Consider the following 21,674-nt stretch of genomic DNA (forward strand, 5'->3'; position numbering starts at 1 on the left):
ACCATACTAATACATTACTGTGGTCTAAAACCAGGTGTTTCACTTTCATTGTCCAACCCCTGTACTTTTAAACCCTTCCGGTACCGTGTGCTGCTCACACTAGTGTCTTTGGCTCCATCCAGCTCTAAATACATTATGTCGACTTGTATTTATTGCACTGTTTTTGTGCAATATAATGTTGTTGTTGTTGTTGGTGGGTTTTTTTTTTGTATTTATTGTTCTTTTTAACTCTCTGCGCTGTGTGTATTGTGTTGCATTGTTTTGGGGTTCTTTTTCTGTGTTGCACCATGGTCCTCGAGGAACGTTGTTTTGTTTCACTGTGTACTCATAAATAGCTGAAATGACAAAGCCTCTTGAACTTGAAGCTGAATTGCATGTTCTTTGGACTGCTGAAATGTAGTCAAGGCCCTTAAGGGAGAGGATCAATAGTCTCAATAAAAAAAGAAAATACTTTTGCAAGATCTGGCCATGTTTTTCAGCTGGGTCAGTGTACTTCTGGGTCGATTTAACAACACGGAAACACACTCACCTCGTCTGACCCACCTCCTCTGTCTACACGCATTTGCATGATGTCCTCTTGAACTTCACCCAAATCCTCCTCCATGACTCTACCAAGGCCTCTTATGAAACTGTCCGAGGTCAGTTCAGCAACCTGCTGCAGATCTTTGAAGTCCTCGGACCAAACATTTCCACTTGAGGTGTTTTACCACCTTAAAACACCATGTCTCACTTGATAACACATTAAAGACAAGACATTCTGCTCAATGCCACCTTAAAATCACCACATCACCTGAAAAAAACATCCCACTCAATACCACCTTAAAACACACAACATCCAACACAACACACTACTCTACATCCCCCTGAGCTTAGTCGGCAGTAAGTGTTGTACTATTTAAGGTGGAATGATAAAATACGTATAAAAAGCTTAAGCTTCACAAATTAACTGCTGGCACAACTTAAGGTGGAATGAGAAATTCTATTTAAAAGCTTAGGCTCCAGTAATATAGTTACACCATTTAAGGTGGAATGAAAAAAATAAAAACTTAAGAAGATTACACTTCACAAAAGAACCACTGCACAATTTAAGGATGAATGGAAATTCTATTTAGACACTTCAGCCCCAGAATGTAACAACTACACCATTTAAGGTGGAACAGAATGTTCTATTTAGAGCTTTGGGCTCCACAAACAGAGGGCCACTATTTAAGGTGACATTAAAAATTCTGTTAAGAAGCTTATGCTTAGAATGTGTTTCTTTTTTTTTCACTCTCATTTTCATCACCACATAACACACTACCTCCCCCTAGTGGCTGTCAAAGTGGAGAGTCCTGCAGTGCCCCGTGATTGAAAACTTTGGAATTATGTGGCTTTATTTATGACTTTCTTCAAATTTTTAAATTCTGGAGCAGAGAGAATAGCATTAGAATAATAACAGAAGGCAACACTTGCTGACACTGCAGAAGAGACAGTGTTGTATGCAGATGTTTTGGCACCCACTGCCCCTCTGTTGTACGATTACAATAAGAACCTTAAGGTTCTTAAGGTTCTAGCATCCTTTTTATTCTTTTGAAATTGATAGTTTTACTTCATCTGTCTGTGTGTGATGAATAGTTTCAGCAGAAACTCACTTCTCCACTTTACACACATCCCCCCGGTACCGGACTCGTGAGAGGCTTGGTGTCCGATCCGTTTCTCATTCTCTGCGGCTGGTGGAAATGTTTGAGACTGGGGGAGTCCTAGATTATGGGGGAATTAATGCCAACTTCCTTGGTGTCATTTTCTTTTTTATAGAAGTAAATAAGTACAATGTTTTGGAAAAAACGGCTATACATTTTATTTTAAAAGTCATAAAACAGCAAACAATCTGCTTTAAAAAAATCAGATTTTGGTGAATATTTACATAATGTAAACACTTAGAATAAACCAAACCATCCCTTTAACTGTGAAGAGAACCATTTCTCTTTGAGGAGAAAAAAGAAACACCACATAATAAAGACTTTTGAATATAAATCTGCAGACAGACGAATGTAAACACTATTTTAACGTACACTAAATTCTTAACAGTTTTAAACAACAGAGTATTTCTGGCCCCTTATATGTTTGGCCCTAATGTACCACGCTCTCGGTGGAGTCATGTGTCTCCTTGTGCCTTCACAGACCGAGACCCCTGGAGCCGAAGAGCTCTGAAACTCAGACACTCAAAGGTGAGGAGACCACCATCGACTCGTCAGCGTCATGAACCCATGTGCTCTACCTACTGAGGGTCAGTGTCTCGAGTGACTGTTGTTGTTTTATTTAAAGTAAATAGTGTAACTGCAATGTCAGTGCTGTAGGAGCTTCCAAGCACAGAGAGCAATAGCGGACGCCCTTCAGCGCTCTGTGTTTGTGTGTGTGTTGTTTCACGCTTCTTTAGCTGTGCCTCAAGGACACGTGACTATACCCCAACACTAAACAGAAACACTACTCTGGCATTTCTCACAGAAACAAGAAGAACTCAAGATTAATTTCCAGCTCCTGCTTCTGTTCCATCGTTTAATAAAATCCCAGTGGCACTGCTCTTTAAAACTACAACAAACACCAGTCCATGAGCTCCGAGTTACTGCATTTCTTCATTTCAAAGTTATGACAACGTTGAACAAAGTTAAAGAACATTACACTCCTTCAAACTGTGATTTCAATAAACGTTCTAAAAAATCAAATGGAAAAAAGCAGAGAATCTCTACTCTGTATTTTGCTGCAGTCGTCGGGAGATGAAGAGTTCCCAGGTCAGTCATCTGTACATTTCCTGATGTCTACAATGGCCCCGGCCCTGACTCGTCACTCCAGGTGCTGTCAGACTAACAGAAGGTAGCCGTTAGTGCTCTCCTCCAGGAACGTTGAGCTCTGGCTTCACATTCTCGACTTAGGCCTGTGCTAAGGTTTCAGCTCCTGTTTTGATCTCATATAGAGCTCGCCTGGGGAAGTAGCAATGGATAAAAACCAAGGCAATATCGGCTGAAAATCTAAATTTAAAAAAAGGAAGTAGTGTGAGTAAAAGAAGATGGTCACAGTTGTAAATCTGCACATGTTTCACTCTGTTTCAGAGGCCCTTCCTCTCCCCCCAGTTACTCCATGCAACACTAGCTGACGTAGCTGCTTTCTAACCCAACAGAACTGGGCAGTCGGTGCTCTCCTCCGAGCGTGCTGAGCTCCAGTGGTGATGTGTAAACACGGGGTTGAGTTCCCAGTTTCGAAGCGTCATGTGATAAATATTAAAATGTAACAAAATGAGGGTAAAATCAGAGAGAAAAGTAGGCGAAATGTAAACAAAATGAGGTGAATAAGGTCTGAGAGGCACTTGTGAATAAAGGAGGATTGTCACAGTTGTAGACTACACCTTTCCTGCTGTGCGCTGGAGTTCAGACTAATCCTTGTGTCATAGCTCATCCTTCTTCTGCCTGAAATCTTCTCCTGCTCTTGTTTTCTTACAGTTGCACACAGCGCTGTGGTCAGAGGGCTGAGGAACAAGCTCCATGTCGGGATGGACCGAGGGGTTCCCCACCTGCCGAGCGGCATAGGCCTAAAAAAACAGAAATACATAAGTAAATACATAAGTAATTAAAGTGAAGTGGTGCAGGACGTTCAAGTTTGGCTTCAGCTTTTAATTTCTGTGCTTCACGTGAAGTTAAATTACTCCATTTAATCAACTGAAATAAATATATCGCAAAAATGACAATAATAAATGCACCAGAGTAAACCACTCTGGCATTAAAGGGTTAAAGAGTAAACGTAGCAAACAACATTTCTGCAAGTGAGTAATATGTTTATAAACCGCTGGTCTCATGAGACGACGATTCTAACAGCTCTGCAGCCCCTGAGTGAATGAGTTTATGCTCCACAGAGCGGGTCCCCCACTGAGGGGCGGCGGTGTTCAGAACAAAGTTACGTCATGATTCACTGCTATCCCTGAGAATACCGCTGACTGCTCCTTTAACAGGAGAGGGGCGCGATGTTGGGGAGCGGTGTTCCTAACCTGGAGGACAGTGTTGTAGTAGCAGTAGAGTCTGTGGGGTTGGAGAACTTCTCTGGCCACTGCTTGTCCAGCTTTAGCTATGGACTCCGCCTCAGCATCGTTCTCCTGACAAAAAGAATAGACACACAATGTAAAACTGCTTTGTTGTTCTTGATATACTCCAGTATTATACCGTTGTCGTATCCCCCACCAAAGCTGTGTTCTCTGAACTGCGAATGGAAACATTTGATCCTGTAAGAGTCCAGCCAGGGCTTGGGCTGCCTGCAGTGCCAGCTTTGGCCACTGGAGGGAGGCAAAGTCTACCACCAACTGAATCAATCATCCACTCCTGTTTACCTGGGAACTGAGGAGCTGCGTCTAGAGCCTCTTTGCTTGCGCCCTTCAAGCTTTTTTTTCTCTAAAGCTGCATTTTATCTGTGTTTTTTTTTTTTTTATATAAAAAAAAGGGGGTCTGTCTCCTGGTTCTGCACTTGGGTCTTATTCCTTTTTGGCTCAACTCCAGAGACATGGGTTCGATCCCAACACAGTGTGGGGCACCAGAACCTGCGCTATGCACTTTTGGAGGAGGATAGGAAACCACCTGCTCCCTCACTCCTCCTCCCTTGCCTTCAACACTTTATATACATTATACATGAAGTTAAAGAGTTGGAAGCTGCACCAACATCCTTTTAAAGCTCATCTCTGGAGCTCAACACACTTGGAGGAGAGCGCCGAGTGGTTACGTTAGGGTTATGTTACTAAACCATAACGTGCTCCTGTTAAACCACTGTTGGCTGAAACTGGACGAGTCCGGTTTGTTGTGAAATGACCCTTTAAACCAGTCGAAAGCTGGAGTCCTCACCTTTGCCCACTTTATTTTCTGGATGAGATCGGACAGTGTCCTCTTCACAGGGAGGTAGTGTTCTCCTGGTCTTAGGTGAGTGTAGAAGTGTTCATAATACGGAGAGTCCTGCTTTAACACCACACTGTTCCCCAGCATCAGGTACGGAAACCTGTAAGCAGCCACTGTCCCGTCCACGTTCACCTGGTATTTATACTGCAGAGAAAAACAGCCTTAAACCTGCTCCAGGAGAGTGTAACCATCACAGAACCCGTCAGAACCTGTACATTTTAGAGCTTTTTCATTAGATCTGTGTTAAATCCATACCGGAGTTCAAAGGTTTTCACTGGACATCACTTGAGTGATTAATATCGTAGTTTAATATTTCAGAATTGTTGTTTTTTTTATGTTTTTTGCCTGTGTTTACCTTAAAGAAGTCAAAGAATCCCACGAGCGGAGCTTTCCCCAGGTCCTTTTCCCTCTCTCTGAAGAAGAAGAAAGCTGTGATCCCAGCGTCCAGCAGCTCCGGGTGTTTTTTGGACATGGAGACGAGTTTAAGACGCTCCTCGCGACTGTCTCTGCCGCGGAAAAACGCTCGCCCCGTTTTATTCACCCACGCAGGGCCTAGAGAGACACAAGGGGACAATGACACGGAGGTAAACAGTGATCAGGTTTCTCTGTGCTCTTTGGAGTGATGCAGCTCTATTGAGTTCCTCTGGGATCAGTTGGAGTGAGGTTTCTGATCCAGAACTAAGCTTCAAACGCTTATAATCCTGATCCAAATCACAGCCCCCTTTTCCCCATCAAGGATCAGAACGATCTCGTTGGTTTTGTCCCAGTTTTTCAAAACGTTTTCAAGTTGATCCAGAAATCGCAGGATAAGGATTTCTACATCTGGGTTTTCTGCTCTGAGCTCCTCTATGTGGCCCTCTGCTGGACAAATGATACTTTAGCACTTTGTGATCATTTTACAAACATAAAACACATGTTGGTAGTGGATTGGAGACTCAAAAGTGTCCGTAGGGGTGGGTGTGTGTCGCCCTGTGAAGGACTGGCGCCCCCTCCAGGGTGTGTTCCCAGTGATTCCAGATAGGCTCCGGACCCACCGCCGCCCTGAACTGGATAAGGGTCACAGAGAGTGAATGAATGAATGAGTGAAAAAACTTTATAACTTTATAAAACATACAGGATAAGAGCTCATTTTGTAGTCGTTCTGTGTCGGTTTCAGATTGTTATTTTCGGTATGAAGCTGTATAAATGAGGATCATGTAGATATTAAACTCATGTCTGCACTCGTCTGCTTCTCTTTGGAGACCCTCGAGTTCGTAAGAGACCCGGGAAATTTGTGCTTGGAGTGAAATATACATCCGTTCATGTTTTAATGTCCTCCACAGGCTTTAATTAATACTCTGTCTTTAACAGAGAGCTCACAGAGAAAAGGGAGGTTCTGTGACACAGCGCTGCAGTAAAACACCAGTCCGGTCCCATTCCTTCATTTAAAAACGAAGTGCTTTGTATGAAACAGATGGACATTTCCTTCTGGTCGGCAGCTGAAGCCTCGTCCTTTGCTGGTTGGTGGGTTCAAGAGCGTGATCTGTTCAGACTGATGTCAGATGTAGGTGACATTATAAAGACAGTGTGAACAGCACAAAAACATCAGAATCTTGGCGTGAATTCAGGTTTGGGCCACTTTTACCAGCTGTGTGAATGTAGCATAAGTCATTTCTGTAAAAAGTGTATCCTCAACACTGTCAGTCCACCTTTAATCCACCTCTCAGTGCGAGATAAAATCATCCTGTCATTTGGTATTAATTTCCCAAGATTTACAGCGTTTAATTCTTCTTAAACGTTAGAGTGGATTCCCCAGGACCTAGATCCAAATCTTCAGGATCAAAAACCCAAGTTTGGATGAAACTGCTTTAATGAAGTCAGTCTGAGTGCCATCAAATCCTCACAGAAACTTCTAGGGCAAATCCTTTTAAATGTTTTCTGCAGCAAAGAAAAACAAATTCCCAGTTTCTCCACTGATTCGTCGTCATGTTGTGAAACAGCTGTTATACTGACCCCTAGTGGCCTGGATGTGTCAGAGATTCTGTACTAAGTCTGTTATAAACCTGGACACATTCATGTGGGGGACTCTATGTTCTTTGGCGCATAAAACGTTTCATTCAAGGAATACATCGTTATATATGAGAGTTGCACTTTACAGAAAAGACACTAATAAATAAACGCTTTAATAAATAAGTCAGAGTAGTGTCAGGACGGCATCTTTACAGATGGAGAGAAATGAAGCCCACACCTGTGTGTCCCTGAACAGAGAGCAGGTCGTTAGAAACTCCTCTCATCGTCTCCAGAGTGGAGTGTGTGATGTCGTAGGTGGGAAGGATGATGTCCCGAGTCTCTGTGGAGCCACACCATGAAATTATCGGGACAGGTCCTGGAACGTCGTCCACTTTACGACTCTCCAGTGGCCAGTCACCCACATTAATATAAAACTCGACGTCCGGCAGCTTCACCTGGAAAACAGTAAACAGAGGGTAAATCACTTTCTAAACCACATTTGATTTGATTATAAACCAATCGCACAGGTCCCGCTTGGTCCTGTTCAAAACGGTCAGGTGTTTTAATGTATAAAAAAAAAAGACAGACAGACAGACAGTCACCCGGAGGAAACCCACACAGACACAGGGAGAACACACCACACTCCTCACAGACAATCACCCGGAGGAAACCCACGCAGACACAGGGAGAACACACCACACTCCTCACAGACAGTCACCCGGAGGAAACCCACGCAGACACAGGGATAACACACCACACTCCTCACAGACAGTCACCCGGAGGAAACCCACACAGACACAGGGAGAACACACCACACTCCTCACAGACAGTCACCCGGAGGAAACCCACGCAGACACAGGGAGAACACACCACACTCCTCACAGACAGTCACCCGGAGGAAACCCACGCAGACACAGGGAGAACACACCACACTCCTCACAGACAGTCACCCGGAGGAAACCCACGCAGACACAGGGAGAACACACCACACTCCTCACAAACAGTCACCCGGAGGAAACCCACGCAGACACAGGGAGAACACACCACACTCCTCACAGACAGTCACCCGGAGAAAACCCACGCAGACACAGGGAGAACACACCACACTCCTCACAGACAGTCACCCGGAGGAAACCCACGCAGACACAGGGAGAACACACCACACTCCTCACAGACAGTCACCCGGAGGAAACCCACGCAGACACAGGGAGAACACACCACACTCCTCACAGACAGTCACCCGGAGGAAACCCACGCAGACACAGGGAGAACACACCACACTCCTCACAAACAGTCACCCGGAGGAAACCCACGCAGACACAGGGAGAACACACCACACTCCTCACAAACAGTCACCCGGAGGAAACCCACGCAGACACAGAGAGAACACACCACACTCCTCACAGACAGTCACCCGGAGGAAACCCACGCAGACACAGGGAGAACACACCACACTCCTCACAGACAGTCACCCGGAGCAGGACTTTGTTGTTATTAAGTTATATGTAAGAAGTACATTAAAAGGCACAAGTCTAGAGACCCCAGTCAAACAGTGGACAAAATTAATCTGACATTTTTATCCACACATCTAAACATTTGAAATACTTTATTTGAATGTATTAATTTATTTTTTTGTAAGTGGTTGTCAGCATATAATAAAAGGTGAGACTGACTTTTCGTGCAAGAGAGAGCAGCATTTCGTCGGAGAACATTTTGAAGTCAGTGTATCGCCCGAGGCAGCGGCGGTGAAGCTGGTTGTTGAGGATGGTGTAGTGGATAAGGCCTCCTCTACTGGAGAAACGCTTAGGGACCTCCTCAAGGAGCCGGAGCAGATCCACAGATGGAAACGAGGTGAAATCCTCATCGATCTGAGGCTCTGAAGCAGGACACTGCATCACACTCCGCCAGGAGGAAGCATCCGCCTCGGGACAGTCACAGTACTCGTGATAAAGTGGACCTAAAAAGGAATATTCGATGAGGAAAAACAGTACAGAAATAGGAATGTGCCCAACATTTATTCACAGAACACTCCTTCACAACCGGGCCCTAAAAGAATCAATAAATCACTTTCATCTGCAGTGAGGAAAAAAAATGAAATTTTAAAAAATATTGTAATTATTTCACACCGTGACCTGGACCTTGGAGATAAACAAAATCATACATCGGGAAAGTGTTTACACTGCTGTTAAATTTAAATGTAAGGGGGCAGCATTTGTTTATTGTCTCTGTCCCACAGCTCCAGGGATCTGAAGGTTGTGGGTTCAAGTGATTCCTGATTGGCTCTGGACCCACCGCCACCCTGAACTGGATAAGTGTTACAGACCATGACAAAATGAATGATTTACAATTTTATTTTTACATTTACAAACCGTTTTCTGGTTTTCTCTCAGTGTTTATGAGGGGGATCTGTTTGGTACAGAGCTCATTTACAAAAACCAGAGAAAAGACAGCGATTTTTTTAATGACAATTTTGAAAATGACAGTGGAAAGCTCTCTCTAATATTTCTCAGAGATTTCTGTAAAAACAATGTGATTATTCACCCTGAGCCCCAGCAGATATCTGTGCTTTTTTTAATGTCACTGTATCTGTTTTCTTCATCAATTTTATATTTTCAACTGTAAAATAAACTGTAAAAGCTTGATCACTGACTGTTATCATCCAATAGTCTGAGGACGATCTATGAGCCACGACTGAACCTTCAGCATCTGGGCCTGCTCTCACTTACGGTGGCTGAATACCATCAAATCCTCAAAGAAAACGTGTCTTTTTCCAGTGTAAAGCCTTCCTCGAAGACGCAGCAAAAAAGAAAGTAACTGCTGATACGCTGCACATATTGACACGTGTTGATCTTGTTTCTTGTTCACGGTCACAGCACTGCACTGTTCCTGCCCCCGCCTCCGCAGTGTCCCATATATATATATTTTATTCCTTGCCCTTGCAGCAGTATTTTATCTTTTATTTTTTTAACACCCTCTCTATTGTGAGGTCTACTGTGTTGTGTTTGTTGCTACTGTCTGCTAAATTTCCTCAGGGATCAATAAAGTATCTATACCCTTTGTTTCAGAGGAAAATAAACCCACTGTACCTTTAAGGGTGTATGGAGACTTGGCCACTGGTTTGTCCTTATGGAAGATTTCCACCTTAAGTCCGTAGTCTGAGCTTCCGTACATCCGAAACCTGACGAGGAACGATCCGTCTCCTCTGTCCAGAGGAGGAGGGACGTGGATACGGACGTGTTCCTTCGGAGACAGCGAGGTTATTCTCACCCTGAACGAGTCTTTACCTGAAATAATAAATGAATAAAGATCAATCACTCCCACAATGTTTTAAGAGAAGTCTTTATTGTAAAGACATTGTTGGTTTTAAAGCAAAGAAAAGCCATCGCTGTCAGAGTACATCCTTGTTTTACTTTTTTGTTTTAAACAAATACTTTTAAGATTTTCATTAAGAGAGAAAATATACAAGAGGCCTGCCTTTACTCAAAACAATCAGTTTTAGAACAAAAACTTTGTGTGCCTCATGTATATTTTTAAATCATTCATTAATTCATTCATCTTCAAGCACTTCATCCTGATCCTGACACACATTCACACACTCACTCACACCTGTGGACAGTTTCACACACTCATCCAGTCACTCACACACACACTCATCCAGTCACTCACACACACACACTCATCCAGTCACTCACACACACTCACTCACACCTGTGGACAGTTTCACACACTCATCCAGTCACTCACACACACACTCATCCAGTCACTCACACACACTCACTCACACCTGTGGACAGTTTCACACATTCATCCAGTCACTCACACACACATTCATCCAGTCACTCACACACACACATTCATCCAGTCACTCACACACACACATTCATCCAGTCACTCACACACACACTCATCCAGTCACTCACACACACACTCATCCAGTCACTCACACCTGTGGACAGTTTCACACATTAACCCAGTCACGCACACACTCACCCAGTCACTCACACACACTCACTCACACCTGTGGACAGTTTCACACACTCATCCAGTCACTCACACACACACTCATCCAGTCACTCACACACACACACTCATCCAGTCACTCACACCTGTGGACAGTTTCACACACTCATCCAGTCACTCATACACACTCACTCACACCTGTGGACAGTTTCACACACTCATCCAGTCACTCACACACACATTCATCCAGTCATTCACACACACACTCATCCAGTCACTCTCACACACACTCATCCAGTCACTCACACCTGTGGACAGTTTCACACATTCATCTAGTCACATACACTCACACCTGTGTATAGTTTCACACACTCACCCAGTCACACACACACACCCATACCTGTGGACAATTTCACACACTCACCCAGTCACTCACACACACACTCACCCAGTCACTCACACCTAAGGACAGTTTCACACATTAACCCAGTCACTCATACATTCATCCAGTCACTCACACACACTCACTCACACCTGTGGACAGTTTCACACACTCATCCAGTCACTCATACACACTCACTCACACCTGTGGACAGTTTCACACACTCATCCAGTCACTCACACACACACTCATCTAGTCACTCACACACACACTCATCTAGTCACTCACACACACTCACTCACACCTGTGGACAGTTTCACACACTCATCCAGTCACTCACACACACACTCATCCAGTCACTCATACACACTCACTCACACCTGTGGACAGTTTCACACACTCATCCAGTCACTCACACACACACTCATCCAGTCACTCACACACACTCACTCACACCTGTGGACAGTTTCACACACTCATCCAGTCACTCACACACACACTCATCTAGTCACTCACACACACTCACTCACACCTGTGGACAGTTTCACACACTCATCCAGTCACTCACACACACACTCATCCAGTCACTCACACACACTCACTCACAACTGTGGACAGTTTCACACACTCATCCAGTCACTCACACACACACTCATCCAGTCACTCATACACACTCACTCACACCTGTGGACAGTTTCACACACTCATCCAGTCACTCACACAAACACTCATCCAGTCACTCACACACACTCACTCACACCTGTGGACAGTTTCACACACTCATCCAGTCACTCACACACACACTCATCCAGTCACTCACACACACACTCATCCAGTCACTCATACACACTCACTCACACCTGTGGACAGTTTCACACACTCATCCAGTCACTCACACACACACTCACTCACACCTGTGGACAGTTTCACACACTCATCCAGTCACTCACACACACTCACTCACACCTGTGGACAGTTTCACACACTCATCCAGTCACTCACACACACACTCATCCAGTCACTCATACACACTCACTCACACCTGTGGACAGTTTCACACACTCATCCAGTCACTCACACACACACTCATCCAGTCACTCACACACACTCACTCACACCTGTGGACAGTTTCACACACTCATCCAGTCACTCACACACACACTCATCTAGTCACTCACACACACTCACTCACACCTGTGGACAGTTTCACACACTCATCCAGTCACTCACACACACACTCATCCAGTCACTCACACACACTCACTCACAACTGTGGACAGTTTCACACACTCATCCAGTCACTCACACACACACTCATCCAGTCACTCATACACACTCACTCACACCTGTGGACAGTTTCACACACTCATCCAGTCACTCACACACACACTCATCTAGTCACACACACACACTCACTCACACCTGTGGACAGTTTCACACACTCATCTAGTCACTCACACACACACTCATCCAGTCACTCACACACACCTGTGGACAGTTTCACACACTCATCCAGTCACTCACACACACACTCATCCAGTCACTCACACACACACTCACTCACACCTGTGGACAGTTTCACACACTCATCCAGTCACTCACACACACTCACTCACACCTGTGGACAGTTTCACACACTCATCCAGTCACTCACACACACACTCATCCAGTCACTCACACACACTCACTCACACCTGTGGACAGTTTCACACATTCATCCAGTCACTCACACACACATTCATCCAGTCACTCACACACACATTCATCCAGTCACTCACACACACACATTCATCCAGTCACTCACACACACACTCATCCAGTCACTCACACACACACTCATCCAGTCACTCACACCTGTGGACAGTTTCACACATTAACCCAGTCACTCACACACTCACCCAGTCACTCACACACACTCACTCACACCTGTGGACAGTTTCACACACTCATCCAGTCACTCACACACACACTCATCCAGTCACTCACACACACACTCATCCAGTCACTCACACACACACACTCATCCAGTCACTCACACACACACTCATCCAGTCACTCACACCTGTGGACAGTTTCACACACTCATCCAGTCACTCACACACACACTCATCCAGTCACTCATACACACTCACTCACACCTGTGGACAGTTTCACACACTCATCCAGTCACTCACACACACATTCATCCAGTCACTCACACACACATTCATCCAGTCACTCACACACACACTCATCCAGTCACTCACACACACACTCATCCAGTCACTCACACACACACTCATCCAGTCACTCACACACACACACTCATCCAGTCACTCACACCTGTGGACAGTTTCACACATTCATCTAGTCACATACACTCACACCTGTGTATAGTTTCACACACTCACCCAGTCACACACACACACCCACACCTGTGGACAATTTCACACACTCACCCAGTCACTCACACACACACTCACCCAGTCACTCACACCTGTGGACAGTTTCACACATTAACCCAGTCACTCATACATTCATCCAGTCACTCACACACACTCACTCACACCTGTGGACAGTTTCACACACTCATCCAGTCACTCACACACACACTCATCCAGTCACTCATACACACTCACTCACACCTGTGGACAGTTTCACACACTCATCCAGTCACTCACACACACACTCATCTAGTCACTCACACACACTCACTCACACCTGTGGACAGTTTCACACACTCATCCAGTCACTCACACACACACTCATCCAGTCACTCACAGACACACTCATCCAGTCACTCACAGACACACTCATCCAGTCACTCACACACACACTCATCCAGTCACTCACACACACTCACTCACACCTGCGGACAGTTTCACACACTCATCCAGTCACTCACACACACACTCATCCAGTCACTCATACACACTCACTCACACCTGTGGACAGTTTCACACACTCATCCAGTCACTCACACACACACTCATCTAGTCACTCACACACACTCACTCACACCTGTGGACAGTTTCACACACTCATCCAGTCACTCACACACACACTCATCCAGTCACTCACACACACTCACTCACAACTGTGGACAGTTTCACACACTCATCCAGTCACTCACACACACACTCATCCAGTCACTCATACACACTCACTCACACCTGTGGACAGTTTCACACACTCATCCAGTCACTCACACACACACTCATCTAGTCACTCACACACACTCACTCACACCTGTGGACAGTTTCACACACTCATCCAGTCACTCACACACACACTCATCCAGTCACTCACACACACACTCATCCAGTCACTCATACACACTCACTCACACCTGTGGACAGTTTCACACACTCATCCAGTCACTCACACACACACTCACTCACACCTGTGGACAGTTTCACACACTCATCCAGTCACTCACACACACACTCATCCAGTCACTCACACACACACTCATCCAGTCACTCACACACACTCATCCAGTCACTCACACACACTCACTCACACCTGTGGACAGTTTCACACACTCATCCAGTCACTCACACACACACTCATCTAGTCACTCACACACACACACTCATCTAGTCACTCACACACACACTCACTCACACCTGTGGACAGTTTCACACACTCATCCAGTCACTCACACACACACTCATCCAGTCACTCACACACACTCATCCAGTCATTCACACACACTCCCTCACACCTGTGGACAGTTTCACACACTCATCCAGTCACTCACACACACACTCATCCAGTCACTCACACACACTAACTCACACCTGTGGACAGTTTCACACACTCATCCAGTCACTCACACACACACTCATCCAGTCACTCACACACACACTCATCCAGTCACTCACACACACACTCATCCAGTCACTCACACACACTCATCCAGTCACTCATACACGCTCACTCACACCTGTGGACAGTTTCACACACTCATCCAGTCACTCACACACACACTCATCCAGTCACTCATACACGCTCACTCACACCTGTGGACAGTCACTCACACACACACTCATCCAGTCACTCACACACACTCACTCACACCTGTGGACAGTTTCACACACTCATCCAGTCACTCACACACACACTCATCCAGTCACTCATACACACTCACTCACACCTGTGGACAGTTTCACACACTCATCCAGTCACTCACACACACACTCATCTAGTCACACACACACACTCACTCACACCTGTGGACAGTTTCACACACTCATCTAGTCACTCACACACACACTCATCCAGTCACTCACACACACCTGTGGACAGTTTCACACACTCATCCAGTCACTCACACACACACTCATCCAGTCACTCACACACACACTCACTCACACCTGTGGACAGTTTCACACACTCATCCAGTCACTCACACACACACTCATCCAGTCACTCACACACACTCATCCAGTCACTCACACACACTCACTCACACCTGTGGACAGTTTCACACACTCATCCAGTCACTCACACACACACTCATCTAGTCACTCACACACACACTCATCTAGTCACTCACACACACACTCACTCACACCTGTGGACAGTTTCACACACTCATCCAGTCACTCACACACACACTCATCCAGTCACTCACACACACTCACTCACACCTGTGGACAGTTTCACACACTCATCCAGTCACTCACACACACACTCATCCAGTCACTCATACACACTCACTCACACCTGTGGACAGTTTCACACACTCATCCAGTCACTCACACACACACTCATCCAGTCACTCACACACACACTCATCCAGTCACTCACACACACACTCATCCAGTCACTCACACACACACTCATCCAGTCACTCACACACACACTTATCCAGTCACTCACACACACACTTATCCAGTCACTCACACACACACTCATCCAGTCACTCACACACACACTCATCCAGTCACTCACACACACACTCATCCAGTCACTCACACACACACTCATCCAGTCACTCACACACACTCACTCACACCTGTGGACAGTTTCACACACTCATCCAGTCACTCACACACACACTCATCCAGTCACTCACACACACACTCATCCAGTCACTCACTCACACCTGTGGACAGTTTCACACACTCATCCAGTCACTCACACACACACTCATCCAGTCACTCACACACACACTTATCCAGTCACTCACTCACACACACACTTATCCAGTCACTCACTCACACACACACTCATCTAGTCACTCACACACACACACTCATCTAGTCACTCACACACACACTCACTCACACCTGTGGACAGTTTCACACACTCATCCAGTCACTCACACACACACTCATCCAGTCACTCACACACACTCATCCAGTCATTCACACACACTCCCTCACACCTGTGGACAGTTTCACACACTCATCCAGTCACTCACACACACACTCATCCAGTCACTCACACACACACTCATCCAGTCACTCACACCTGTGGACAGTTTCACACACTCATCCAGTCACTCACACACACACTCATCCAGTCACTCACACACACACTCATCCAGTCACTCACACACACTCATCCAGTCACTCACACACACTCATCCAGTCACTCATACACGCTCACTCACACCTGTGGACAGTTTCACACACTCATCCAGTCACTCACACACACACTCATCCAGTCACTCACACACACTCACTCACACCTGTGGACAGTTTCACACACTCATCCAGTCACTCCCACACACACTCATCCAGTCACTCATACACACTCACTCACACCTGTGGACAGTTTCACACACTCATCCAGTCACTCACACACACACTCATCTAGTCACACACACACACTCACTCACACCTGTGGACAGTTTCACACACTCATCTAGTCACTCACACACACACTCATCCAGTCACTCACACACACCTGTGGACAGTTTCACACACTCATCCAGTCACTCACACACACACTCATCCAGTCACTCACACACACACTCACTCACACCTGTGGACAGTTTCACACACTCATCCAGTCACTCACACACACTCATCCAGTCACTCACACACACTCACTCACACCTGTGGACAGTTTCACACACTCATCCAGTCACTCACACACACACTCATCCAGTCACTCACACACACACTTATCCAGTCACTCACACACACACTCATCCAGTCACTCACACACACACTCATCCAGTCACTCACACACACACTTATCCAGTCACTCACTCACACACACACTTATCCAGTCACTCACTCACACACACACTCATCCAGTCACTCACACTCTAACCTGCGTTGACATTTTCACAGTCACACTACAATCCAAACTCCAAAATCCAGTTCTCATGACATAGGCTTCACAAACACATTATTTGTTTATTGAAGTTTAAATAAACGTGTAACAGTCGTGTTTACCTGGAGACGTAGACATGTTGAGCCCATTCTCATCAACTGACTGGATGTAGAAATACCTTACAGGGAGCACACCTCGGGAATCTAGCCCTAAACCCCAAACTAAACTCTTCCCGGGACTAACCTCGGCTTTTTCCGATTGTAATAGATCTGAGTTTACTTTAATACAGAGGATAAAAGCGATGATACTGACTTTTAAACTCAGAGCCATCACTAAAACTCATTTACTTCCCTGTGGCCACTGACTGCGCCCCCCCTCTTCCTCCTCCCGCTCTGCTTTATTAACTTTAATGTCATAAAAAAACTGTTTCTGAAGTTTAAACCTCGGAGCCGCCGTGTGTGCAGCGGGAAAATAAATCCGACGAGTTTCACTAATCCAGAGAAAAAACGTTCCGCCTGAGAGAGAGAGAGAGAGAGAGAGAGAGAGAGAGAGAGAGAGAGAGAGACAGACAGACAGAGAGAGAAAGAGAGAGAGAGACAGAGACAGAGAGAGAGAGAGAGACTTAATTCCACTTTATTTAACAAATAACAAAAAGATAACAATTTAACAAACTCTCAGTCCACATATTAAACATTGAACACACACACACACACATCACCAAACCATTACATTGCCTGATCAGCACACCCCATGTTAAAAAAAAATAAATAAACAAAAATACATAATGTCCTTCAGATTCAGAACACTCCAGTCTCTCATCCAGCTCAAAGAGCTTGAATCCCCACTCCTTTTCTCCAACAAATGAGAGTCCAGTGGAGATTCCTTAGACGAGTCTGTCATAGTCCGTGTTAAAAATCAGACACAGAGAGAACACACCACACTCCTCACAGACAGTCACCCGGAGGAAACCCACACAGACACAGAGAGAACACTCCACACTCCTCACAGACAGTCACCCGGAGGAAACCCACACAGACACAGAGAGAACACTCCACACTCCTCACAGACAGTCACCCGGAGGAAACCCACGCAGACACAGAGAGAACACACCACACTCCTCACAGACAGTCACCCGGAGGAAACCCACGCAGACACAGAGAGAACACTCCACACTCCTCACAGACAGTCACCCGGAGGAAACCCACGCAGACACAGAGAGAACACACCACACTCCTCACAGACAGTCACCCGAAGGAAACCCACACAGACACAGAGAGAACACTCCACACTCCTCACAGACAGTCACCCGGAGGAAACCCACGCAGACACAGAGAGAACACACCACACTCCTCACAGACAGTCACCCGGAGGAAACCCACGCAGACACAGAGAGAACACACCACACTCCTCACAGACAGTCACCCGAAGGAAACCCACACAGACACAGAGAGAACACTCCACACTCCTCACAGACAGTCACCCGGAGGAAACCCACGCAGACACAGAGAGAACACACCACACTCCTCACAGACAGTCACCCGGAGGAAACCCACACAGACACAGAGAGAACACTCCACACTCCTCACAGACAGTCACCCGGAGGAAACCCACGCAGACACAGAGAGAACACACCACACTCCTCACAGACAGTCACCCGGAGGAAACCCACGCAGACACAGAGAGAACACTCCACACTCCTCACAGACAGTCACCCGGAGGAAACCCACGCAGACACAGAGAGAACACACCACACTCCTCACAGACAGTCACCCGAAGGAAACCCACACAGACACAGAGAGAACACTCCACACTCCTCACAGACAGTCACCCGGAGGAAACCCACGCAGACACAGAGAGAACACACCACACTCCTCACAGACAGTCACCCGGAGGAAACCCACGCAGACACAGAGAGAACACACCACACTCCTCACAGACAGTCACCCGGAGGAAACCCACGCAGACACAGAGAGAACACACCACACTCCTCACAGACAGTCACCCGGAGGAAACCCACGCAGACACAGAGAGAACACTCCACACTCCTCACAGACAGTCACCCGGAGGAAACCCACGCAGACACAGAGAGAACACACCACACTCCTCACAGACAGTCACCCGGAGGAAACCCACGCAGACACAGAGAGAACACTCCACACTCCTCACAGACAGTCACCCGGAGGAAACCCACGCAGACACAGAGAGAACACACCACACTCCTCACAGACAGTCACCCGGAGGAAACCCACACAGACACAGAGAGAACACTCCACACTCCTCACAGACAGTCACCCGGAGGAAACCCACGCAGACACAGAGAGAACACACCACACTCCTCACAGACAGTCACCCGGAGGAAACCCACGCAGACACAGAGAGAACACTCCACACTCCTCACAGACAGTCACCCGGAGGAAACCCACGCAGACACAGAGACACCACACTCCTCACAGACAGTCACCCGGAGGAAACCCACGCAGACACAGGGAGAACACACCACACTCCTCACAGACAGTCACCCGGAGCGGGAATCGAACCCACAACCTCCAGGCCCCTGGAGCTGTGTGACTGCGACACTACCTGCTGCACCACCGTGCTGCCCCTATTCGGAATGTACAATTCGGAAAAATGGTTCTCGAACGCAGATTACCCATAATCCACTGTGATTTGGCTAAAAACTTAAAATACCTGTAGGTGACAAAATATATCATTTACAAGTGTTTCTTACGTACAGTACATGTGTTGTTCACGTCGACATGCGAGTGAAATTTACTGACGCTAAATCACAGCTTAGGAATGACTCTATTAAAGAAACTGGTAGGACATCACATGTAGTTCCAGCTGAAAAACATTAGAAAACGACTGTTTAATGCAAAGGGTGGGTTGTTAACAGTAACAGGGAGGGGTTTAAAAGTCCAAATACTTGTTAAATGCATTTTACTTTACTTTACTTTTACTCTACTTCGCGGAAATTCATTTTTCACGGGTGGGTCTTGGAACGCATCCCGCCAAAAAAATGAGGGATCACTGTACAATATTTCTGTGTCTGTGATGTTAAGAAATAATTGTCTTGAATCCACAGTGACACATGGCCAGCAGAGTCACAGGGTTCCAGGGTCCTGGTGACTGTCTGGTATGTTCTCCCTGTGTCTGTATGGGTTTCCTCCCACGGTCCAAAATCACATGGTAAGTGGATTGGCGACTCAAAAGTGTCCATATGTGTGAGCGAAAGTGTGTCACCCTGTGAAGGACTGGCACCCACTGGAGTTCCCAAGGACTTCCCAAGGCCACAGTTAGGGAGCTGCATCTGATTCAAAATGCAGCAACTAGAACTCTTACCAGAACAAAGAGAACCAAGCGCGTCACTGCACTGGATGCGATTAAACACTGGATTCATTTTAAAGTGCTATTAGTGCCAGAAGTGTATGAACCCAGTAGACCCCTTCAGATCAGTCGGGACTGGTCAGCTTGCAGTGCCCCGGGTCAGAACCACACTTTCGGGCTCTATTCTGCCTGCATCTGGAACAGACTCCTAGAAGATATCAGATTTGCCACAAATATTACAATCTTCAAATCTATATTAAAGACCTGACTGTTCTCCTGTGCCGTTGAGTAGCGCTACACTTAGATCAACATTTAAACTCTATACATTTCTAATTTATTCAATTTTTTTAGTAGTATTTCAATAAATGCATTTTTTTATTTCACTCTTTTATTTGTCTTTTATACTTTAATTTGATTTCATTGTACTTTAATAGCTTTTAAAACCTGTTTTTTTTTTTTTTTCAATGCTGTGGCCCTAAAACTCTGTCGTACTTTGAGTTGCCAATGTCTTGCCTTGCCTTGCCCTTCAGGGTGTGTTCCCGCTTTGTGCCCAATGATTCCAGGTGGGCTCCTGACCCACCGCGACCCGGAGTTGGATAAGCACTTACAGACAATGAATGGATGAATGAATTTTATCCAAAGCGACTTACAAAAGAGGATCTAACATTCGAACTACAGCACAATTTATACAAAAATATCTTGCATTAAGTGCAATATGCCAGGAAGTGCATTAAAGAAAGACATTCAGTGCAAAAGATACTCTCGGAAGAGCTGGGTTTTCAATGATGAAATGATAGAGAGGGAATAATATCGTTTGTATCATTAATAAAAAATAAAAG

The 21,674-nt window shown here is 46.0% G+C and overlaps 1 protein-coding gene across 2 annotated transcripts; it reads right to left on the minus strand.

Moving 5' to 3' along the window:
• Nucleotides 1-1,830: 1,830 nt before the first annotated feature.
• On the minus strand, nt 1,831-20,884 carry poglut3 (protein O-glucosyltransferase 3). 2 transcript variants are annotated; one of them, XM_066645849.1, is made up of 10 exons: nt 20,851-20,884; nt 17,634-18,026; nt 9,983-10,180; nt 8,570-8,853; nt 7,135-7,351; nt 5,263-5,459; nt 4,857-5,051; nt 4,016-4,120; nt 3,380-3,562; nt 1,831-2,957 (listed from the first exon to the last, which is right to left on the minus strand). In XM_066645849.1, exons 2-9 carry the CDS (start codon nt 17,839-17,841, stop codon nt 3,419-3,421), a joined length of 1,548 nt encoding a protein of 515 aa, XP_066501946.1. In that variant the 5' UTR covers nt 17,842-18,026; nt 20,851-20,884; the 3' UTR covers nt 1,831-2,957; nt 3,380-3,418. The 2 variants fall into 2 exon arrangements, with proteins under 2 accessions (XP_066501946.1, XP_066501945.1); XM_066645848.1 differs by having other exon boundaries at nt 1,831-3,562.
• Nucleotides 20,885-21,674: the final 790 nt, after the last annotated feature.

The sequence above is a fragment of the Hoplias malabaricus genome, chromosome 15 (genome assembly GCF_029633855.1).
Source record: "Hoplias malabaricus isolate fHopMal1 chromosome 15, fHopMal1.hap1, whole genome shotgun sequence".
In the NCBI taxonomy this organism is placed as follows: Eukaryota; Metazoa; Chordata; class Actinopteri; order Characiformes; family Erythrinidae; genus Hoplias; species Hoplias malabaricus.